Here is a 25,188-nt window from a genome sequence, read left to right as displayed (position 1 = left end):
GAAAGGCTTAAGTCCTCTGTCCCTCATGACTTCATAATGCCTGTTTCAGGACATCACTTAAATCTAGCACATTTGCTTCAGTAATCTTGGAACTACCATCTGGCTAAAACAATTCAGGAGGTAAACAGAGGTGATTGATTAAAACATTTCACAAGTTTCTAATGAAAAGGATTTTCATGTGGGGGAAAAATGATGATTTTTATTCTTCTAAACTAATGCCGTATCGGAGGCCTGTCTTGCATAAATTCCACCCAGGATGTATTCTGAAATGTGTTCTCTGTGTCTTATTTTTCCCCTGTATTATGTAGCTGAACAGCACTATATCATCGCTCCTTGTAACTTACAGTGTCTAGAATTAACAGGACAGTTTGCAGCATTTCTCATTCTTCCTCTGGAAGTACTTTTCTGTAGGAGCATACGGGTATTTCCTGGGAACACAAAGAAAGCATTTCCTCTGTGAGGTGCAGCAGATCAAAACTACTCAAAAGATGCTTCAAAATTTTCATCTATGAGCTTGCTTCCTAGATTACACAGTACTCTTGCTATGGCAAATTAAGCTACTTCGGATTTAGAAAGAGAAAAGGAAAGGTAACTCTCATCATTTAACAGGCCAAGGACAGCACAGTTTTGAAAGCCTCAGGACAGGAAACCTCCAGGATTATAAGTCTGACTTTCTACATAGGTGTTAAAGCTCCTCCCTCCCAAAATCTGGTAGTAACATGAAGATCATCTTCAGTATGTGCCTTCATTAAGAAAGTTATGTTCTTACCCCTGGAATGTGTTAAACCAAGAGCTGGGGTGAAACGGTGTACTTTTTGACCAAAGCTGGGTCTGGCAGCAATTCTGCTCCTTTCTGACAGAACAGGACTGTTCAGATGCCCTCTACAAAAAGGAAAAAAAACAACAACAAAGCCAAAATACTTACCACTGTCTACCACATACCATTCCTCCACACAACTTAGTTCTAACAGGGCTTATTCAGATGAGGCAAAAAGGCTACAGAAATCACCTTCAGCCTACTTAGCTGAGGATCAGCATCACATGCTGCTTGTGGGGCGAATAAGCCTCACCAGAATCAGAACTGCTGGCAATCACAGTGAAGACATATCAAATTGGCTTTACAAAGAGCCAGTTTAGGTCCAACAAAACTTATTAGTTAGGAGTTACTGCCACTCCTAAGGTGGCTTTCTGCATGACATTCCTTAGTTGTTCCAGTTCTGGCAGGGCTGATCCACTTAAACAGCCCTTGGACATCACCAGCAGGCTTTGTACAGCACTGACTACATTCAGTTTAATGCTCTATCCTGGAACTTTACCTATTAAAAAGAGATGCAGAAATATCTAAGTCTGGAAGTTACAGGTTTATCTGAAGTACACAGTTCCATCTCCTCAAAAGGCAATAAGCACCAAAGTGCAAAACAAAGAACAAGTAAAGTCCTAGGTAATGAAAAAAATTAGAAAGGAAGAGAGTCAATCTAGAGTTTGCTGAACTTTAATTAGAGTAGTCTATATGCATGCGCAGCAGTACTTTTATTTGCTTCTTGCTTGGTACTAGATGCTCTTCACATCATTAACTATGTTGCTGGCTATAGTCCAGTGGAATTGTTGTTGAGTGGAAAGGTTTAGGACATTGATTACAGCTCTTGACTCCAGAAGCTGTGCTCCAAAAGGCATTTTTAAGGTGCTCTCCAAGATCTGCACTAGTGGTTGTAAGACCGGTACAGGAATTTAAGACTCCTCTGATCCAGACGAAGTGTATCTTTGATTCTGCCAGAATATAAAGCTTCTCTTAAGCTAATCCTATACCAACCAGCTACAAATTGTAGACAAACTTGAAGTGTGCTAAAAACACCAATTCATCAGAGCAGGGTTAATGCTTAAAGTAGTTACCCTTTAGTAGATGCCATACGCCTTTTTCTGTCCTCTTGAGGTGATCTTGTCCTGGACAATAGTCTGTGTTCATTTGCAGGTAACACCACTGTTTCAGATAACATTTCATTCATCAGGGAAAGTGCTTGTGATATTCTCATACTGTGATGTTCAGATAACAGGGCTCTATGGAGAAATAATATTATATATTAATTCATGCTATCACTCATTTAATTGCAGGTGGCTTGTGAGTCTTGTAAGGCTACATGGAATAGAAGAACATATTTTTGCAATTTCAGAGAAGATATATTAACCTTTTTAAGATCATTAGCAAAAAGCTAAAACGTTTATTAACAATGGGTTTGACCGAATGAATGAGTCAATGTTGGGGGAGAAAAAAAAAAAAGAAAAAATGGCATTTGGAAAGTGAAAAATACAGTCAAAGGATGAAACATGTTCAGAGTTTTCCTAAATGGTAAAGCAAACATGAATTATTTATGCTTTTGGCTGAAATGCCATTCGTATCTTAGGTTTCAGAGACAAGATGGTTAAAACTACCTGTTCCTTAAGACCTTTTATATAAATAAGAATAACAAAAGTTACATGTATGGCAACTTACTTGTCTTTTTCTTCTTTCTTCTTCTGGAAGAATTTAATATCCTTTGAAGTAAGACTACAATGCTGTGCAAGAAAGTATAACAATATCATTAACTTATTCTGCATTGTGGTCTCATTCCAATTTCTCACTCTCAAAATGTAGACCTATTTGACTTAAAAGTTACTGCTTAAGACACTCTCCAGAATGAAAAACAATATGAAAACATATGGCCCTAAGCTTGCAGTTACACCTTCCACAGCTCATATGCTTAAAATATTAACATTCCTAAGGAGATGTCTTCACTGTCAAGCTCAAAGTTTCAAACGGCCTTGCCTTCAGTTTCCTAAAAACCAGTGATGTTCTTAACAATAACTAATTTAAAAAACAGGTTTGTACTTTGACCTGTGTTTTCTAGACTACAATTTGCATTTTTTTAATGCTTTCTTCTAAAACAAACAAACAAACAAAAAAACACCAACACACAACAACAAACTACCAAAAGCTGAGAATCCCTCCATCTAACAATTGCAGGAGAAAAGCCTATAACAAAAACATCAAGTATATATTTATGGGTTGGCAACACAGGAGAGGGAGAAGCAGGACCCATTTTTCCTGAATCACTTCTCTCTACACATGTACAAAAGAGCAGCCAGGTTCAACTCTGAAAGACTGCTTAAAACCAGGGGAAATACTGTATTTACTAGATGAGATCTGTTACTCTTTCTAAAAATGAATGCAGTTGAATTATTTAGTAACAGGAAACTTTTGTGTGTTACATGTTTGCTGCTTGGCAGTTAAAATGAGTAAAGCTTCAGCATGAAAGAATTTAACAGCATACCCTGCATTCAAATGATGAGTAAAAAGTATAGGGATATAGTTGCTGTTGCTAGCTGTCACCTCCTGTAACCCTGGAGCTTCCCCTGACTCAGCAGTGTCTTTTCAGGTCCCGAAGGTATCCAGGTGACAAATGCATATTTGAAGACTCAATACTGATTGGGAAATTACTTCTGAGCTACTTTTGTAACTTTTTTTTTTTTTTCCTTCAGTTATTTCCAGCACAGTGCAGATCAGAAGAGGTGTACCAGGCCATAAACACGGTTTTACTAATTAAACTTAAAATTTAAAAAATTCTGGGAGGGAAGTGACTGCTGAGCCTGTATTGAAACCAGCCTTCAACAAAAAAATTCACCAGATACTTGATATATATGCCATATTCTAACACCTCTGCTGACCCTCTGTAATTGCGTACACTTCTGTGTGTGTGAATGACAAGGACGGCTGCCCTCAGTATCCTACGGCATTCGTAAAGAATGCTGGCATCTGAACTCTGCTTTTTAAATTCATTGGGGGTTTTTGGGAGGTGCAGGGGAAGATGAAACAAGATGTAAACACACCTTTACAACTCCTGTAGTTATCACTCCCTGACAAAATACAGCTTTTATCAGTGAATGTTACAGCTATATCCATTACAGTCAGGGGACTATACTTCATGGATCTAGACCTGGGGGACAGGTCGTAATTGCCACCTGCAGTCAACTGTCGTTACTGCAGCCTGTGAAGAACACTGGTATATTTGCGTACTGATGACTTCTGACACAACTATGGCCAGTTCCAGTAAAATAAAATTACACATATGAAAAAACAACATTAGAATAGGAAAAAAATCAGACAGCCTTTATATTATCTAACCTGAACAATCAACACTTGCACAATACATAACAGCTACTCTTCAAGGTACCCATTATTCTTACCACATTCTTTCTTAGATTGAATGGATTATGCTCTTTCTGTCTTTGTTCATCCAGTTTCTTCACATATTCTCTCATTCTTTCCTTTTGCTTTCTTTTCATCCATGCTTGTATCTCTTTCTTCTCCTTTTCTGTTTTTTCAGAACGTGCAGCAACAGAATCATGAACCCTGAGAGCACATGTAAACGGGAGATAATCTAGCACATCCTTTAAATTGCAAACAATGGCACCTACACATGACATAATAAAAATATTGCAATCCCTTTAAAATTCTGACTCAGCTGAATGCATAAGTAATGAACAACGGGGAAATTCTCTTCTGCAAAATTTTATGTCATAAAATCCTGGCACACAATTTCCAAGACATTTCCTATAATTTTTCTTCTATTCATCAACTACATTCAGGTAATAGGACCAAAGCTTTAAATGTGGACCATCTGTTACTGTCTTTATAGGATAACTGGCACAGAAAAAACTGCAAGTCATTTTGCTTTGATCTTTCATTTTTAAGTGTGTATGGTGTAAGTATTTAAAAAGAAAAAAAGACCAATGAGATTCTATCATCCTTTTTGTTCCCTCCCCTCAACATATGAGTTCCTTCACAAGTCTATCTGTACAAAGTAATTTTAAAAACACTAACTCAGAATACTAACAACAGAAAAACACAGCCAATAAGAAATGCTAACATAACTTCATCCTCAGAGTTCTTCAGAAATATTTACTAATTCACCTTGCAATAGTCTTTAATATAAGCAGCTAGGCAACAAGTATTTTCTTCACTGTAAAACTAAAAGCAATGACCTAAAACTTAAATATGAAAAATCAAATATTTCAACTTTAAATGCCTCATTTTTTGCAGCCCACTTTGAAACTACTCTCATTTTCAAGACTGGCAGGCACTAATAATTCCAGAATCAACAGAAGATATGAGTATAGCAAAATAAGATATCTCTAGTAGCTGCAGTTCAACTGAAAGCTTATGGATTGAAGCACTAAAGCCCTGAAGGGATTAGGAGAACTTTGATACATTTGAAAGTGATTTACTTTATGGCAAAGGGAAGTGTCATTACCAGAAGTATTCACAGTCATATGTGAAAATAAGTACATGAAACTGAGTTGTCTTTGGTCAGGTTTGATGAAATACTACTTGAATAAATTTCTGAAATTTTCAGGAATTTTTAATATATTCACATAATTGCAGAAAACAGTCCAGCTATCAACATTTATATGTTGATGTAGTCATTATTAATGTGTTTGGAATTCTCAAAGGATCGCAAGGATGTTATGATTTGTGCACAGATTTAGATTTGAAGCTCTTGAGCTCCTTTTAGAATTCGAATAAATGTCAGACCAAGTAAACCAGAGCACTACACTCTACTTAAATGAGTCACTACAACATGCTGAAACAGGTATCAAACTGGTGTGAACCATTGCACCATGCAACAGATTGCCTGGCATCCTGAACAGCTGTATTTTTGCCTCGTAAGCAACTGATTATCACAAACAGGAGCAGGAAACAGCTGTAATTTCAACCTATCCAGGAAAGAACACAGCTGATTTTATAACTGACAGTCAGGAAGGTGTAGAAATCTCCAGCAGGGAGGAGAGCATGACAAGCTGGAGTCTGGGACTGGAAGCTTCTGAAGCTGCGCAAAGCAGCTGACAAGAAATTTCTGTCTTTCAGAACTGCTCTAGAAGGCTCCAGTCCCCTTGGCTGAACTCAATCTGCTGTACATATAGAGCTGTGCTCCAGCCTATACCTGGCAGAAGAAAGAACAAGCAAGCAGGAAGGAAAGAATTTTAGAAACAAAATAATAAAAAACAATTAGCACATTTGACAATAATGGGCAGTAAAACAGTGGCTATTAAACAGTTCTAACACTAGTCCCATGAACATCAACTGAAATCACATGCTTGCTTCCATTGTTTACAGGGTGTGAGCTATGAGAACAACAACCAGGGTTAAAATGATTTAACTAACACATAATAAAAAACAGCCATGGTTATTACCTAGAGATTTTCTTAGCTTGTATTTTTGTAAAGCCCAGCTCTGACGGAGAGATGTCACCTTCTACTACAAGATCACTAATGATGTCAGTAACACCGCTCAGACCAGTGATTTGCAGGGGATCTTCCAAAGAGCTTAAAGTTAGGCAGGGGGGAAAAAAATGTTATTAATTTAAAGTAGAACATGCCTGTAAGAACAAGGTAAAATCCTTCCTCTTATGCTTAAAATGAGAACATTCAGGTTGTTTTACCAGAAGCCTTTGGACTGAATTTTCTTTCCCCTACATCTCACCGTGTTAGGGCACACAGGCAATACCTGGATAATGTATGTAGATGCACTGTCTAGAAAAAGTTACCAGCCATCACCTCAGCTTTGCTGTCACCACGTACACTTTACCCAACTTTGTAGCTCCTCAGTGTGAATGGGACAGAATGAGCAAGACCTGACTAACATCAGGGGTACTGCAGCAAAGAGGCCTTTGACTAAACCATCCAGAAATATGGCCCCATCCAGAGCTGAACTGCCTGAGCTCAAGTGGGGTGCAGGAACATGGCTGGCCCAGAGCAGGCTGAGCCTGGCAGCCCAGAAGGCCAGGAGCACCTACAGGGTTTGTACTGCTGCCCATGCAGAGATAAGTCTGTGGGATGCTACCAGTTTCAGGAACCCCAACTCTCAGTGACCTCCTAAGCAAGAATCGGTGTGAGTGAGTGAACAGTTTTACCTAAATTGTGCTCATTTCTTTCCTCTCTCTAATCAGTTGCTTTCAATAAACCCCAAATCTCATGTAGTTTATGATTACAAGCTACAGTTGCTTCAAGTTACTCCTTTGGGTAAAAATCACCATCTGCTGAAGTTTATTGCCTCACACCCATCCTCAAGGTTATGTGATCACTCCCTGATCTACTTCAGTCACAACAAGCAGTTTCACTTGAAACACTTTAAAAATAAACTAAACCATTTAGTTTACTGCTATGCTTCAAGCAAAACAATAAAGGTGGGTAGCTGAGCAGAATGACAAGGAAGAAAGGGAACCCAGCTACTGTTTTCTACTGCACAACTGGATCCAGAAGATTAACAGCAGTTAACAGTAAAAAATATGTATGTCAGACCATTTTATTTAATGCATAAGATCATTCCAGTTTTGAAATCTTCAGTCTGCTGCTGTACACTGTTCATATGGTAACACTTCAAAAACTTTCTGGTGATAGTTGGCCTCAAGTAGATGACTATGAGCAGCAATTACATGTACTTGTTCAAAACCAGTGTTTTGCAAATAGGAGAATAGGAGAAATAGGAGAAATAACAACACAGAGAATAGCAGCATCTACATTAACAGCTCTGCTACCTGTAACTAGAAAGCACTTTTGCCTAAAGTAAATCTAAGAGGCACTACCAAAATCAGAGTAAATGGATGAAATTAATAAAAAGGCTTTCATTCAGTTTGAAAATGAATGCCTCGATTTTTATGTAAGTGATAGTTGCACCTTGTCAGCCCCCTTTTTGATAGGAGTTTAAAGTAAACAAATTTTGAACAGAAACAATGGCAAAATACATACCTATCACATAGATCTCTGCATGCATGAAACCCTGAAACAGAAACAGACTTTGTTAATAAAAGCCTTGCACCTGTACACAAACTAACAATACATATGTTAAACAGCCTGTGGGATAAAATACAGAAATATATCAATCTGAATATGTTGACATTAAAAATAAATGAATTTTGTACATAGGCTTAATGACCTGTGAGAGAGCATGTCATCAACTGCCAGGTTAATACAAAGGAGAACATTAATTAACAGCTGATGCACAGTCAGCTGACCAACATGGATAGTTCTGCTAGGAAGACGAGACCGCTGTTGTCAGTTTTCTGCCATGATCAGACTAAGCTTATCAGTTCCAACTGACTGGAAATTATCTGTTCCAATTAACTATACAGCATTTTATAGAAAATTAACAGTTGCCACTTCCTTGAAGAAGCCAGGCTACAAACTCCTGGCATTCAGGAAATGTGGCTGAAAAGCAGTATGGATGTCTTGGAAGGAAGAGCACTATTATCCTTCCAAAGCTAAACTGTACTCTCAAAAAGTTATAGTTGTAACTTAGTATCACCTACAGTTTTCTTAGCTTGTAAGTAACAAGTTTATACTTAAAGAGCAAACTTTAAGTATATTACTGTTTATAAAATGTATCTGGGTGTGCATGCCATTTGAGATTCACTTCGGCTATGTGCAGGTATAGGAACCATGTTTTAAAACCTTTTAAGATAGATTGTGGCAAATGTGAATATCAAATGCATGTTCACCTGTACAAAGTATATCTCATATTTAGAAGCTTGAATGTAAGCAATGAAGGCAATATGCAGACAAAAAAAGACACTCTGCATTTTTAAACACAGGCAATAGGTTGCTTGCATAGTGATTTTTCCTCCTCCTTTTAATGCTACTGCAGTCTTCATAATCACAAAGATCAATTTACGGTCAGATTGCAAAATGAAATGAGACCACATAAAATAATGTTTTAGGACACAGCCAGTAGTTACTGTATAGCGATACAAAACAATTTACTTTGCTGATGTGGATTAGATTTAATTGAGATCTCGCCTATCTAGAACATAGGAGGATGACAGAGAAAATAAAGACAGCTTTGCGAGGAAGCTATGAGTGTTCTGTGGCACTGTGCCTATTTATACTCATGTACACTTCACTAAATAATTACAAATCAGCACAGTGATGGGCTAGACCCAAAGTTATTCATTTTCTTTCAATAAACTTGCACTCAATTCCATGATTAATACACTGCTGAACTGTTTTCACAGCTTAGTGATACTGTTCCATCACGTAACATACAAACTCATTATCAGTGCATATCCATGAAACCATTCTAAATAATGCTATCTAGAAAAACTGACAACTGACTTTTATGAGTTCATTGGCATTACATAACATTCTGTATAACAACAATGAGAAAGTATTACACCAGGAAGAAAAGGTTTACTTATTTTTAAAAGCAGAAAAAGGGAAAAATTAACATTAAAGATTATACCAGAGGATGGCTTTATGTCACTAGTGAAGTTAGAAGCAGATGCTGCAGAGGCAGGCGAGTTTACTTCCAACGTGGCATAATTGGGTACAGGATATTCCAAGTTTAAGCCCTCCTTTTCATCATCTGTAACATCTTCAAAAATCATGCCCTTCAAATCATGTTCTGATTCCATGAAAAAATAATAAATATAGTAATTAGTGTAGACCAATGAAAAAAAACCCACAATGCAAAAATTATCATTCATATATATTTGTTAGTGGCATATCTAGGTTATCTGTCAAACCGAGAACAACCTGAACCTAGAACATCCAGAACCTAGATCAGTTGTGCCTCCCTGTGAAAGGGCACTACCAGAGCTGTGATGTATGTACCAGTCCTGTATATGTGAACAAAAAGACTAAATTATGAGCTGCTCTATGTGAGGCTAATGGACACCTTAAATATTGTCTTATGTGTAAATACAGATATAGCCATGATTTGGTTCTACCACTTGGCTTTGTACTAACTTGATAAGTAGATTAGACTATGTTTTGGTATGAATGTAAAATGGACCTGAAGTACGTACCCCTAGCATGCTCCTTCTTGGCACAGTACAGTAGCTATAAGTAAACAGGTACTACATAGTTAATCATTATATAAACAATAAATTATTCAATACATCAGCTCCAGTAAACAGTTAAGCTGATGTAAGCTTTTATTAAAATCAGCAGATATCACAACTAAATAGTCACCAAAGATGCATGAAAAAAGTTTCTTTATACACACAGAGAAAACCGAGGACAAATTTCATATCCTTTTATATTAGCGAGCAAAACATTCATAAGCACCATGTTTTGATTTTATGATACAATAGAAATACATACTATCATCTTTAAAATCTTATACTCAAGTCCCACATTATGGTTTTGGAAAAGATGAAAGTATACAGATATTTTCAAATGCATTTTTGTTGAAGCAGTACCCATAACATTCAGATTTTCGACCTTTGATTTTATTTCTCTCTCTCATTTTTGATTTTTGCTGCACATTTCAATAACACCTTTTGGGATTGCATTAAACTTCAGCAGTAATTAAAAGTTAGTCAAGTTCAATATTTACTATCCTTCTGTTAACTGAACACATACCATCATCAATGATTCTAGCATCTTCAGAGAATGAAGGATGAGCACCAGGGTCTGAATTGGCAGCCATTTCAAAATCTTCTATTATTTTCACTAGCTATAAATGAAACCCAAAAAACTAAGTAACAATACATTCTTCAAGGTATTTCTGAGACTTAAACCACAGATATTCATGCAAACTTTGCTTTAAATACGTTTTTTTTCTCAGAATCCTATCAACATTTTAATGGAGTATCCTGATTCAAAACACAGAAAATAGTTGAGGAATCAAAGTAGCTCAAGTAGATTCATTTCATCTCAAGAGTTAATCTTCAGGACCTTTCCTCTGAGAAAAATATATATGACCTGTATTATTCTTTGAACAGTTTTACTGCTATTGATCACATTATTTTTATGTTAAAAATAGCTTAAGTTTTCTAGTATATCTTATATAAAAGCTACAGAAATAAAAATACTTCCATATTCTTCATAGGTCAGGAGTTTCCTGAAGCTTAAAACCAGAAAGTGAAAACTAAAACCAACTAACCTAGATTTAGACTTTTTACTGAATATTACTCTTACAAAGAACAGGCCTTGAAACTGATTTCTAACACATAAGAAATTGTTATAGAAGGAATGACCAACTGGTGTGCACTGAAGTAAGGGCAAAAAAGAAAATGGGTTTATCTTCAGGATTTGGCTAGATATCCAGAAGTTTTAAAGCCCAAATACAGTGAAATGCTGAAACAAAGAAAGGATATGTGAAGGTTTTTTTCATTACAGGCTTTTAAAAATCTGGCTAGATAATCACCGAGATGATGGATATAAGTAATTAAATAATCCAGTGTAATAACTTATTAAATTATTATTAAATAATCTTAGTGTAATAACTGTGTGTAGGTGACACAACGAGGTCCTTACATTTCTGTGAATATATGAAAGAACAGGCAATGACACTATTAGTTTGAATGATTATACAAAAAGTAGGTGCTGTGGAATTACACAATGCTACTGAACTCATTCTGTGTTAAGCCAGGTCTACAGGAACTGGAAATTCAGGAACTGGAAATTGACTTAGTTTTCTTGATGTGCAAAGAAAAAGAAATTTTTTTTACCAGCTATGTAAAATCAGAACCTACTGGCTCATTCTTAGATTAGTCAACTCCCAGTTTGCTCTAAACTTAATAAAAAAGTCAAAGTAATGTGAAGAAGTAATTACCAGCATTCCCCATTCCACATACACCTAAAGTCAGTCACACGTGAAGCTGTAGGCAAATTAAACTAGATATAGTATTAAGAGGTCAGTCTGCTGAAAATTTTTAACTTTTTATCATTATCTGTCATGACCTATAAAATAGTCATTCCTGAATTATATATAGGATCATCTGAATGCACTATGTCGAAAATGCATTTGTTTTACTTCTATGTTTAGACTTATAACGACGTTAAAAATGCAAATATTTTATAAAATAAATAGGAACAGGTTCCAGAAATAGTCACATAACATTCTGAAGAGGCACAACTGCAGAAGTCTTTGCCAAAAAGGTCTCCTGCTCAGCCTGAACTTCTGTGCTATTCTGTTTTCCCAGTAACAGAGAAACTAAATATATTCTGCCCATTCACTAAGAACATCACCATTCTGGCCAGCGTTTGGTCCATTGTAAGTAACCATATCAGCCAACAGATGCAGCACTAAATGTGAAAGAACTGTATATTACTCTCGATCTCTCTCAACATATACTAAGCAGATTTGAAAATACATCATTAGCTGAAAGAAGTTAAAAAATAAACTGTTTCAGACACAACAGTTAGCAGTCAGAACTCACCAGTTTGGTATTTCTGAAATCCTCCTCCATATTTTCTGTTATGTTCTGTAGTGTCTCTAATTGCATATCCATTTCCTGCTGCTTTGTGGAAAAGTATTCTTTGCCAATTACTTTGGATGGAAGCCCTGAAGAAGGAAAAGTTCTGTCATCTTCAAGTACTATGTTCCAAGTTACACTGTCTCTAGCAGAATCTGACTTCTTATCTTCCTTTTGCACTTGGCTTGATGCATTTTTCAGATGATAGTCTTGAAATAAAAAAAAAAAAAGAGTACACCAACATCACTGAATAAACTGCAAACATTTAAGTACGGCAAGTCATTAGGCATAGCTGTGCTATACCTAATACTATGTTTTAGGGGGCAGGAATCATCACAAAAGAAGTCAAATATATAAATGTTTTGATATGTAAGACTAAAAAAGCAGACAGTCAGTTGGGGAAAGGCTGCAGGTTTTCTGTGGGAGATGAGAGTATTACAACAAAAGTGTACAGCTGCTTTTTCTGACAAAAATGGTTTACCTTTCTTCTGAGGCACCTCAGGTGGAATTGCATTAGTAACAGAAGCTGTCATGTGATGAAGTTTTGCAGTAGATGGAATTTCAAACTTCTCATTTTGCTGTGTAGTAGCTATCTCTTCTGCAGACTCAGGTATCGTGGGTAAATTTTTAAGGATGTCACTGTCTTCAATGTCAATCACACTGATATATTCATGTTCACTCTAAACAAGAACAAGATAATGAAGAATTATATAGTATGTGTTTTGCATACATTGTTTACAGTACATTGTTAACCATTTCCTGTGTTTACCTCTTAGCACTTTGAGTTGAAAGGCTTTTTGTTTTGGAGACAAAATAACTACAATCTTCCCTATAGTATTATACAACTGACTCATCCAGATATAAAGAACCCAAATTCACGAGGTAAGACGAAGAGTACTCTTAAAATGTATTTTAACCGTATGTACATTGGACCACTAACCAAATCAGGTGCATCTGACAGAAAGGGTGGTAAAGGTCTCTCATTCACTTCAGTGGGGAATCTCAGGTTTAAATACATGTCTGGTGGTAGTATCTCAGAGGCACTAGATGATTCTATGAGGAAAGAGTAATAGTCAGTATTATATTTACAGTAAAAGCCATGGAACTTCAGGCAAACTATGTGGAAACAGGTCTGCACTCTCTAAATGATAAGAAAAGCTTTGATTAGCATTTCTTTTAAGAAGTTAAGATAGACAATGTAGCTTAATAGGTTTCTTTAATGTTTGCTTCTAACAATAAATTACTGAATTATTTTTCATTTTGGTGACAAATTAGCTGGAAAATACTCAAAATATTAAAATCAAAGCAACATGCTGAAGTCTAAATTGCTATTCATTTCCAATTCCCTCCTGAATAAATTAAAAAAAAAAATAAAAATCTGCATCTTTACTTGATCCAAATAAATGATACCACTCAGCTAGAAAGACCTCTGATAAACTATCTGCAAAGAAGTAATGTGATGCAGTAAAATAATCTTCCAAATGGAACAACACTGTTGAATTTTAAAAGAAAGGAAAAATTAATACGCTCACTTGGGACCATAGGGAAAATACTTAGGTACTGAATCCCATGTAGTACAATTTATCAAGTATTTATAAAATGGTGGGAGAAAACCCAAACCAAAATAAACCTTCTTTAGCCCAAAATCCAAGTTACCTTCTATTTTTTGTTCTACAAACTGACCCAAAAGATTGGGAATAAAATTCCTAATTGAGATTGGAACATTGTTACTTGGCATACAGCTATTACACAACTTAACAGATGCATGGAACAACTGTATATTTACCTGAGCTACTACAGCTCGATTTCAGATGGAGTTATTATCTGTCTTAACATCCCACTGGTCAATCCATTTGGTCTACATTACCCTAACTCCCCAAGATTAAGCAGCACTAAAATCAAGGTAAAATCCACAAACGTACCTCCTCATATAGGAATACAAAAGCATAGGTACAGCGCACCATGAAAAATTCCAGCCAAACTTTTCATAAACAGTATTATAATTATTTCACATTTGGTTTCAAGAAGGCAGATAAATTAGCATCTTCTTATCTATATCCTACATTAAGCTACCTCATGTGCAAAAACCATGTTAAAATTGTAATATTTTATAGACTTCCCAAACAACAAGTGAAGTAGAGAAAGGCTGAAGCCACACCTGACACAGGAACAGACATGACTGACTCATTTTTTTGAACCTCATTTCCAGCACTGTTTCCAACATCCTGATATGATTTGAGCACTTGGTGGGGAAAAAAAAACAAAAGAAAACAAAACACATGAATTTAAGGAAAGACACTTATGGCATTATCTGAATGTACATTTCTCATTTCCCAGCTCACAATCAAAGCAAGGTCGGGGGAGAAGAGGCAGGGAAACAATTTCAGCCACATATGAAACATTGTCTAAAATGCATTTAGATAAAGTCAAGCTAAGCTGAAAGGAGCTTTCAGGAAAAGTCACAGCAGAACTGACTTACAGAAAGCATGTGGAGACTCCTACATAACTGCACCAGTAATAGTTTTATTTATAATTATTTTAACTAATATTTTGTCACTTATATTCCAGTATCTTCTGGTTTAATAGTTTTTGAAACAAAAAGTTACAGCAGGAAAAACTGTTTTTCCCTTTAAAAACTTAGTCCATTTTGGAAACTGACCAAACATCACAATTAACAAGAAGCATTACCAGAAATAGTTCGTTGCTGTAGGTCACGCAGGTAGCACTTACCTGGGTGAGTATTTGTACTTGCATCTTGAGTTTCATCTTGAGTTTCTGCTAGTTTTTTTCCTGTAGAAGCCATGTAATGTAGGTCTGCTGAAGTAGTAACTGCTTCCCCCATTGTGTCTAAAATGTGATCATACACAATAGGTGTCTACAAATAATGCAAGAATTAGATATCTATGAAAGCAATGATATGAACTCAAAACTAAGGGCTCCGACAGATTTTTCTTTGCACTTCTGACAGATAATTTTAACCTTTCTCTAAACATACTTCATGAACGATTTCAAGAAAAGTTTGTACTACCTGCCTTATGTGAATATGCAGTTGTACTGAAACTCACCATGTTACACTGAATTAAAATCAAGGCCCGGTTTGGATGTGTAAGTTTTAAATTCAATATTTTATGAATATTTTATGCCATACAATAACATATTTTTTCTCACTTTACAAGGGGGCAAGTATTTTTGACACGTATACCTTTATTTCTTTATTGATATTTCTACACAGCTTTAAAAGCCAGTATTTCTCTAAGGCCAAATTTCAGAGAATGGATTGCATTTTGTCCTCTGATAGGACTAAATATTGTGCTGAATTCATGTACTAGAAAGAAGCAAATCTTTCTATAGTCATGGTCTTCATTTTGCAAGCTAGAAATATTGTAAACATTCAGTTTCCTTTAGAAGAGCCTTAAATTCTGTGTAACTACAATATGCAGGCAAATAAAATTGGGATAATATATTTTAAAAACAAATAAACTGATTTAGAATTTGAAAGCATTGTTTACAGCATTTTTCTGATTAATCACATGAACACAAATCACTGAACCATAGTTACTGAAATTCACTCAACATACTGTTGTTATTTTGTGAAGCCTATTGTAACATTAATAGAAGATTATTGCTTATTTTTAAGAAAACTTAGAATACTTCTATAATTTTCAGGAGAATTACCCTGAGGTTACAGACAATTGATATGAGACTTTAAATTTGCCTGCATCTCTCTCCACACCAATCCCTTGAAAACCAACTATCCAAAAAAAGACTGAGTATCTGTTGTACATCCTGAAAGGTTTTCCTAATTTTCTGGGGAAAGATCCCATAAACCATTATGCTGTATTGCCCACAGACTACACAATTTGAGTTTTTAATATCTTGATGACTACAGAGTTCTCCTTTGAAATCTAACATACTTCTGTTCCTTGATTTATTTTATTTAAGCACTCAAAGGATTAAAAAGACTTGTACTTGCCCACTGAAATGAAAACACCATCCTGAAGGTAAGATGTAGATTTTGCTTGTTGATCCTAACATAAGGAGAAAAAGAATTATCTTAAAAAATAGTTTCAATGCCAATTAAAGGCTTTCTTGATGCTGTTAACTTCCCAATATAACTCCTTTGAGTAATGATTTTAAAAAAAAGAAAAAAAAAAATCATTGTGATGTACTTTTATTACCCCCTTTTTTAATTCTTCTCATCCATTCCAACTAGTGGAATTACTGACTACATAACATTGTTTCCCATACATTCCTTGGGGTGATCTGCAGTAACACAAATTCCTCATTCTTCTTCAAGTATATGCTATCTCTGCTGTACCATAATTAATATCTCCCAGGTCTGGTGAAGCTCTCCAGCTGCTGTGCTGGACAGGGAAGTCTCAAAGAAGATACGGTATTTCTGCCGCTCTGGGTAGTGACCTAGCTTTAAATCTGGTAGTGTTCTAGCTTGAAATCTGGTACTTGCAAGGGTAACCCCCAAATATGTTAAAAGAGATATCCTACCAAAATAGACAAGTTCCTGTCCCAGAAAAAACAAAAGCAACCTTGGAATACTTCATAAAAATAAATCTCTTGATTACAGGAAATGGAAGTATATGAACAAAAGACGTATATTGTTTCTAGGCTAGAGACTGGAAGAGATTTATGTCATTGTTTTGGTTTACAATTTCCTATTTCTTTCTTTCCTGTTAATACCTGAATGGGAAAAGGCAAAGAAAAAAACATTTCTTTATACCCCAGTTCCTGATTCAACAACCATCACTGTGTCACTAATACTGATGATGGAGTCATCTGGGCAGAAGGACACACTTGGTTTCTTCTTTTCCTCCTTCTCTTTCATTTGTTTGTTATCACGCCTCTTTTGTCTGTCAACATATGAATTACAAATAAAAAATAAGAACTGCACTGAAATAATAAAAATACTATCATTATTTTCTAAGAAGTATTACTGTTAAGAACTATACACTGAAATAAATGTGGAAAAGACAAACACAACTGATGCATACAGATCAGTTCAAAGCACTACTTTTGCCTACCAGAAATCTACATAAAACTGTTGTAGAAACTCATAAAAATGCTTAACAATCACACCAAAATCTGTTGTCTAATAAGCTATTTGTATCAAATATTACAAACTGCATAATATTCTATATCTATATTTTGTGTATAATAAAATAATCACTACTACACAAAATCCCTGTAAAAATCTGTAAGAAATACTCCAGCAAGAAACCAACTTCTGTTACTGTTGAAACTTTCTCATTAACTATTTTACTAAAAGTTGCAAATTTTCTTTAATATCTGATAAGTAGAGTATAAGACAACAATCACAGCTTCAAGAATTTCAGCTGATAATATCAAAACAGGTAATCTAAACTCCAGCTGCAGTTATTTATGTATCAATTGTTTTTCACGCTAAGAGCGAAAAACTCATCTTAGAGTCTGTGTTTCCAACTGCCAGAGTTAGAAGCATCATAACCAGAAGCAAGTGTTCTGTTCTAGATACAATGATGTCATTAACTCTTCCATGGACAACACAGGCCTGTGAAATGTCAGGAATCTACTGACATTATATAAGAACTGAACAAAGATATGCATGCAGCTTAAACAAACTGTTTTAATTACCTGGGCAATCAATTAACAAAGAATACATCAAATTTCCAAAGTCATGAATAACATACCTAGCAAAACAAAATAAAATATCCTTTCAGCAGGAATTTTGCTAATCACCGCCCAGATTCAGAAACAGAGGACATAACCCTTTCCTTCTTGAAGATTACTAACAGTAACGATAAGCAGTGCAGACGGTAGCCTATTAAGATTCACTGCATAAGCAGCAAAGCATTTCATAAATAGCATACAGCAAACAGCCAGATGACAAGACTTTAAACCACAGATACCAGTATGAAAAACATTTCCTGTTGAATCTTCTTCCTATCAGCCTGGTAATAGCAACAACCCCTTCATGCCCTAACGCTACACTTCTGCTGTGTCTTTACTAATATTTGCTATTTCATTCTCCTCCAATAGAATTTCATCCAATCCCACTTTATTTGAAACTGTTGTAAAGACTCCCACTGATTTCAAAGCTAGAAGGTACAGGTTACCAGTAAGTCTTTCAAAATGAAGACCCACTTTAAAAGTTTGGCTTGCCTTTTTCTATTACTCCGCACATCTCTTAGTTCAAATGGTTCAACATCAGTTTTTAGTAACTGGATAGGTTCAGTTTGGTCTTGTCCAAAGGAAGTACTGGGCACAGTATGATGCTGATGGCGTTGCTCAAATGCAATGAGATCTTGAAGTGGAATGAGTTTTGGTGCCTGAAAGTGTTCAGAGAGAGAAAGAAGCAAAAATGAAACAATGATAAAGGAAACAGAGAGAGGAACCCCAGTCAGACTGGATGAACAGAGCAGGTTCAGTTTGGATCTCAGTTACACAACTCCTGTAGCAATTTGTGGAGAAAGTGAAAATGTAGTATTAACAGCATCAGACCAGAATGTCAGCTAATGTGTACATGTGTAAACTATTTTCTGAAAGTAAGCTAAAAGATACTAATTTTCTCCACAGAATGTATTTCACTAATATTTGCATTTCTAATGTACGTGTTTGAGAATGAAGGTAGGAACTGCGCAATGTCGACAAAGACTGAAGAAGCAGCTTTCAAGGAAAAACATTTCCATTCTTTTCAACTGCAAGGGGCAAGCATATGAGAGTCTACCAGAACAACACTTTTCAAAACATCAAATTCTCAACATCCAGAAGACAAGGTCTTCTTACCAAGCCTTTTAGCATTCCATTTCTGCCCTTACAAAAGAGGATTCCTTACTGCATTTTTTGTATTTCTGTAAATAATTCTACTTAAATTTATGTTAAAACAGAACTATTTTTTACCATATAAATATTATCCAGTATTTTAGATAGTGAATTCCTTACATTAATTATTAATGGACTGAATGTCGATGAACTATGGAATGTGGAATGAACCTAAGGTTGTTAAAAACATTTCCAGGCTTGCAGCTTGCCTCATATTGACATGCCAATAAGGAGGTGCCTTAGTTCCAGATCCCCTCTGGTAGCTGTGCTGAACAATTCCAAATTCCATACTCTGGAAACATTAACGTATTTTTGATGAATAAGAAATCATGATATTGAAAAAAAACTTACAGCTTAGAAAAGTAGATTATTAAAATCCAGTACCTTCTTTTTTTGATGTAAATTAGCATGGAGTAATGATATTCCTGTGTGCTGTAGTGTTTCTCTGCAGTCAGTCTCCTTTGTTGCAGGTTTAACAGGTATTAAAGTAGTAGGGATTGGCTGTCTTAGAACTGATGCAAGTCTAGGTACTGGGTCAAGTTGCAAGTGCAACAGTGGAATACCAGCCAGGTTCTGAGTGATCAGTGCTTTGCCCATATTCACATTTGCAGAGAACTGCTGCCGAGGTGAAACTTCTTGCTGTCCTTCATACTGGTCTAGATTCAGGTGTTTGGGAGGTCCCTTACGCACAGTTTCTGCCCATCTTTTCTCTTCCTCATGTATTTGCTTTGGGATCTCAGGGTCATATCTACGCACGTTCAAATCTGCTGTTGACTTACTCTTTCTTGGTGTGTGTGATGACTGATGGTTCCATAAGGAATCTGACGAACTCCAAGCTACTCGTGGTACTGGGGGTGGCCTAGCAAAAGCTGATGACATTTCTACTGGATGTAAAAATGCCGTTTTGAAAACATAGCCTGATTCAAGCTTAAGCAAAGGAAATCCATTTGAGTAATTAATTTTTTTTTCAATAGGGATAAGCTTGGGTGTTTTCTGGATGTCTGAGGAAGGAGCTAGAAGATGAAGTGGTTTAGCAGGTGCTGAAGAATGCAACTCTTGAGACGGTGGCGTAAGCCCTGTTTCTCTGCTGTGGCTTTCTAATAGACTTAAAGAAACATTCACATCCACGTGATTCTAAATCAGAAAAGCAAAGAAAACAGCATTTACAAGTACCTTGAAATAGCAACCATGCCCTAAATATGCACAAAAATGGTATAAATTTTTTTGTCTACAGCAATTACTACAAAAACATTTCCTGATTTAATAGGACAGATAACATATCAGATATACAGAACAGTCTTCATAAACAACACTTTGATATACCTACTTTTACATGGCCACTGTTGCTTTCATCTCTTAAACCATTCCTTGGTTGAAAATCAAAGCTCTTTTGACCAGGTTTTCCTTTATCTTCTTGAGTGCGCAGCTGTGTTTTCAGAGAGCCACTGCCTACCACAGTGTGTGCAGGCTGGCTTCGGTCCAGGTGATCCGACTGATACTGTTGCACATTTGGCAGGTTGGAAAAGGATGACTGCACTATTTGCATTAAACTCATGAAGTTGATTTGCTGTAGCTGGATACAGACACACAAAGTTAACGCTGTAAACAGCTTTAACAGGAATCTTAGCAAAAATTCTATGTCTAGGCTATGTTATAACTGTTCTTTACCCTGTTAATAAAGGTGACAAAATAAACAACATTCCGAAGTTTCGATAACGATTCATTTGTATGATTGTTTATTGTACTGAACTTTAAGATACATTAAATACCTGCCACAGATAGGTTATGCTAAAGCAAGGCAAATTCCTTCACTTTTGTGAAGTCTGAGTAAATGTAAGGTCACATAGAATTGTCTCAATGTACTAACAAAAATTAAATTGTAGTATAGCTGCGAAGTTATTACAGTTTCAGAATTTTTCCTAATCTATACTATTAGAGCACACTACATTATGTGAACTAGAACATACTCAAACTTTTATTATTACTCATTTTCTTGAGTAAAAAGCACAAGTTAAGTCGAAAATAAGTTTTCACAGTAGTTTATGTGGAACTTGAAATCTCTTTCAAAAACAACCACATACAGAATACCTTTAAAACAGCAATCATCCCCACTGCTTTAAATAACACAGTTTATACTGTGAACACTATTTTCAATAATGAGATGCTCTCACCTGAACTAACTTAAACATTTCATCTTGGAGCATCTGCCTGACAGTTTCTGATGTGTTTAGCTTCTCTTCTGCAGGGACTTCTTTCTTGACTTCTTGCTTCTTTGCACAAATGGAAGTATCGGAGGCAACACTTGACATAGTTGACCCAACAGTCTGAGAAGGCTGACCATCACTTAGAGAAATCTCTACATTACTTGAGAAGGAAAAGAACAAAACTATTAAAACCAATCATAGTTCAGAACACCTATACTAGGTTGTCTTAAATAAATCCAGAAAATTTTAAAGATATCCTCATTTTTCTAAAGCGTAATTAATTTTTAGGAACAATTTAATAATTAACACTGCACAGTCTTCACTGGAGAACATGTATAACATCTTTTTCCTAATGCTTCCTAGTATACTGAATGAAAAACAGTAGTAAAGACATAAGATCTATCTGATTTTTTAGTCAGAAGGGTATCTGAAATGTTATCTTCACTAGAGATACTGGTAGAAACCAATGATTTGACAGAAAGAGGGCCCGATTAGTCATAAAATCAAACAGCTGATGGAAAATGGAGAAGGACATTATTAGCTGAAATAAGAGATGGCAGATCACATTCATTTAAATAATCAGATGTACCTTTATATATTTGGAAATAAAAATCAACAATGTTTCAGATCAGAAAACAATTAAAACTAAAATAACATGTACCAGATAATACAATATATTGAATTTTGTCACAGACATAATTAGATCTTCTAGTAGATAAAGACTATTAAGTAGATGAAGTCCTCAAATGAAGAAGAGAGGGTTAGAATTTCCATTACGTTATAAACAAACTGAAGGACTTTACCTACATCAACAGAAATTTACCTAAGAGACATTTCTCTATTTAAGAAAAATGCTGACATTGCTATGGGTACAGGCAACCTTTGGAGGATTTTTGACAACTGAACAGGATGGTCTCCAAGCATGTAAAGAAATAGAAGCATAAAGCAATGGCTAATGAGTAATACTGAAAGGTTTTGGGTATATAACAGCTATGAAGGGGCACAGGAAACCTCCTGGAAGACAATGAGAATGTGTAAGCATGGCACGAAACCCTAGAAGTTGAAGGTTTTTTTGTTTGTTGGTTTTTTTTTTTTTTTAAAAGCTGGCATGAAAATATCAAGAATGAAATGAGACAAGAGACACACAAAAATGGAATCCAAACGGATTTGTACTTCAGATCTTCCTCTAAACTGAACAAAACTCATAGAGGACTGTTCTAGAAGTGAAAGCCAGAGATTGACTCCTGACCCCTTCTCCCAATTACAGTCATCTCCCTGTTTACAGAAATATTATGTATATGTTTATGGGTATCTAGCAGTTGCTGTAGGACATATACATCTTAATAATTTTATAAAAATGTGAATATACGTTTATAATGTTATTCTTAGGTGTTTTATGTAACAATATATCTTCTATAGTAATATTATATAATTACAATGATTCTGTCTGGAACCAGAAAACAAAAGTTTGACTCCTCTTGAAATCTGGTAGCTCTGAATTAACATGTTTGACTCGTGATATTCTGGACAACATGCAAGAGTACATGATCCTCAAGGATTATAGTACAAAAAGGTTTCAGGAAAGGCTACTTAGTACAACAGTTTGCAGGTACAATATACTATACCGGCAAATATTTTATAATCAAGTCTACACATCATGTTATTTCAGACAGAAAATTTAGTAGGGGTAGTCCATTTTTTATTATATGAAACATTAGATGTTTATCTTACCTGGGAACTTCTACACCTTGTTCAAAAGAGAATGACTGAGAAACGGTGCTAGTAACAACCTCAGTCATGCTATAAAGAAAGAAAAAATTAGTAATGTAAATACTACAATAATTTGTTACACTGTTTATTTTCATTTTATATACATGTATATACATAAATGTGTGTGTGCACGTATATATACATGCACACACACACACATATATATAAAAAACCTGAAAAAGTGTTTTAATTAGTATGAGATAAAATACCTGAAAGCCACCTGATCAGAGCTATACTGATCTGCATTGCTTCAATTACTGCATTACACTGCAATTTGAGCTGGCAAATATTGACATTCATGCTTTGTCTCCCTAGCAATCAGAAACTGACTCAAACAAAAGCACTGAAAAGGTTCTGGCTATTCAACACAAACAGCAGGCAAAAAAAGAGGTTGATCTGACTTGACAAAAGAAGAGAAAATTCAATTTAAGCAATACTGTTTATATCATTACAATCCGCATTCCTAATAAAGAAAAGCAAGTATCATAAGAAATTCTTGAGGGGCATTTTATATGCAGTTATTTTTGTTTCTTTCAAAACAAGAATATATCAGTTTAAAATAGCAGAGGATTCTAAGTCTTTCTAAAAGTAAGCCATTTAAAATTTTTCCACAAACATTATATATACACAGGAATATTTATTTATATGCCATCACAATTAATAAGACTTTCTAAAAAAATAAGACTTTCAGGCATCATATATCAGAGGAAAAGGCTTCATCACTACAAACAAATTTGGTGGATTCAAGAAGCTAATTGAAATAATAAAAATAGGTTGATATTTTTCTATCATTAAAACAAATGAAAAAATCTCAAAAGACCAAGATTCCTCATGGTAAACATAACAAACCCTGTGTTTACAAAATATAGAGATTCTTCCCCTGAAAAGCTTCAGAGAAATCAAACTGAGCAGTAATCTATGCAAACAGATGATTTGACAATCAGGTTTATGGACTGTTTCTATTATTTTATATGCATTATATTATAAATGCAGAGATATTTTAAAACATAAAATTTTTTAAAGATCTTAACGAAGTAAATTTCTTAAGTTGTGTAAAATACCTCCCTCCCTCTTTTAGGAGCTAACAAGCTTATTGCCCATGTCCATTTTTATCTCACCTTCTGCTTCCTAGACACCAACCTCTCTTTCTTCTATGTTGTGTAACAAATTAACTGTTAAGTTTCCTAGAATCACAGCTCTCCACCTGCATTTAGCCTGAAGATACTGCTCCTATTTCAAGTATGGGGAAGCAATTGTGTCTGAGAGCTTTCCCAGTTATTCTCTATCCTTTACCCAAATACAAACTACACCCTCCCACAAACCATGCCTCTTTCATTTGATCATTACTAAAATAACCACTCATTCACCCCACACTTTGTACATGTGAAATGCCTGTGTATGTGAAATAGGAGATGAGTGAAATTTTGCTTCAAACTATAAGTTTATTGCAGTAAACAACAGCAAGAGCCCCTCAAGACTTCACTGGATACCATAATTAACAAAACTACTTTAGATTTTTTAAACAAAATTAAAACAGAAAATAAAACAACAAAAAAAAGTCTCTCACGCATTCTGTTCACCCTTTCCTTCCTTTGTTTTTTCCATCTTTTGGTCTTCCTGAGGACTATATACATCTGAAATGGAGACGTGCTGGAATACAAAAAGATGCATGTGAACTGGCAAATTTTTATGCCACCCTTCTGCTTCAATAAAGTTTTGTGTTATTTTATTAGGCTAAGGCAAACATATTTTTGATTAATCAGCCACTTGAAAAAATCTGACTGAAAGATAATCAAAATGACATACTTATCAGAGGACAGCTACAGATCAGAAATACGAGATATTAGATTCATCTGAGCATCTTTCTTTTTAAGTCATTATTATGAGTTTTTATTTACAAATTCATATCCATATTATACCCTGGAAATATACTCTACTAATCTCACACCTCCTAGGTAAGGATGAAAATGTGGAAACAACCCTGTTATACACAAATTATTTACAAACTAAGGAATTGAAACAAATGAAGGATTCTACACGTACCACAGATTCACTATAATAAAACGCACTATAGAATTGAAGACCACAATACATTTATTGTTTCTAATCCCATTAACAGAATTGAATCTAGAGTACTACAGGCAAGTAAACCAATGGTACTGCAATTCACA

At 35.3% G+C, this 25,188-nt stretch overlaps 1 protein-coding gene across 15 annotated transcripts in view; it reads right to left on the bottom strand.

Annotated features, from left to right (window-relative positions):
* Window positions 1-25,188, bottom strand: part of CPLANE1 (ciliogenesis and planar polarity effector complex subunit 1) — a 71,574-nt gene that overhangs the window by 9,713 nt on the left and 36,673 nt on the right. For 11 of the 15 annotated variants that reach the window (XR_015700847.1, XR_015700848.1, XM_087741058.1 and 8 more), the window contains 22 exons: window positions 24,585-24,667; window positions 22,979-23,047; window positions 21,215-21,407; window positions 20,371-20,616; window positions 19,428-20,177; window positions 18,366-18,550; window positions 16,966-17,095; window positions 16,204-16,258; window positions 14,961-15,077; window positions 14,389-14,472; window positions 13,171-13,283; window positions 12,712-12,910; window positions 12,195-12,439; window positions 10,393-10,486; window positions 9,269-9,430; window positions 7,780-7,810; window positions 6,226-6,357; window positions 4,219-4,384; window positions 2,489-2,550; window positions 1,891-2,055; window positions 770-882; window positions 345-428 (listed from right to left, as the gene is read on the bottom strand). Coding sequence is in view for 13 of the 15 variants with exons in the window: in XM_087741058.1 (XP_087597184.1) it covers window positions 345-428; window positions 770-882; window positions 1,891-2,055; window positions 2,489-2,550; window positions 4,219-4,384; window positions 6,226-6,357; window positions 7,780-7,810; window positions 9,269-9,430; window positions 10,393-10,486; window positions 12,195-12,439; window positions 12,712-12,910; window positions 13,171-13,283; window positions 14,389-14,472; window positions 14,961-15,077; window positions 16,204-16,258; window positions 16,966-17,095; window positions 18,366-18,550; window positions 19,428-20,177; window positions 20,371-20,616; window positions 21,215-21,407; window positions 22,979-23,047; window positions 24,585-24,667 (3,478 nt within the window). In the remaining 2 variants the exon portion in view is untranslated. The remainder of the gene's footprint in view (window positions 1-344; window positions 429-769; window positions 883-1,890; window positions 2,056-2,488; window positions 2,551-4,218; window positions 4,385-6,225; window positions 6,358-7,779; window positions 7,811-9,268; window positions 9,431-10,392; window positions 10,487-12,194; window positions 12,440-12,711; window positions 12,911-13,170; window positions 13,284-14,388; window positions 14,473-14,960; window positions 15,078-16,203; window positions 16,259-16,965; window positions 17,096-18,365; window positions 18,551-19,427; window positions 20,178-20,370; window positions 20,617-21,214; window positions 21,408-22,978; window positions 23,048-24,584; window positions 24,668-25,188) is intronic. The other 4 variants (XM_087741059.1, XM_087741061.1, XM_087741062.1 and 1 more) reach the window with 3 other exon arrangements.

The sequence above is a fragment of the Nipponia nippon genome, unplaced genomic scaffold, assembly GCF_047370975.1.
Source record: "Nipponia nippon isolate SJK-2023a ecotype South Korea unplaced genomic scaffold, ASM4737097v1 scaffold_71, whole genome shotgun sequence".
Lineage (NCBI taxonomy): Eukaryota > Metazoa > Chordata > Aves > Pelecaniformes > Threskiornithidae > Nipponia > Nipponia nippon.
The sequence above is the reverse complement of the archived record's forward strand: the minus strand, read 5'-3'. Positions and strand labels throughout refer to the sequence as shown.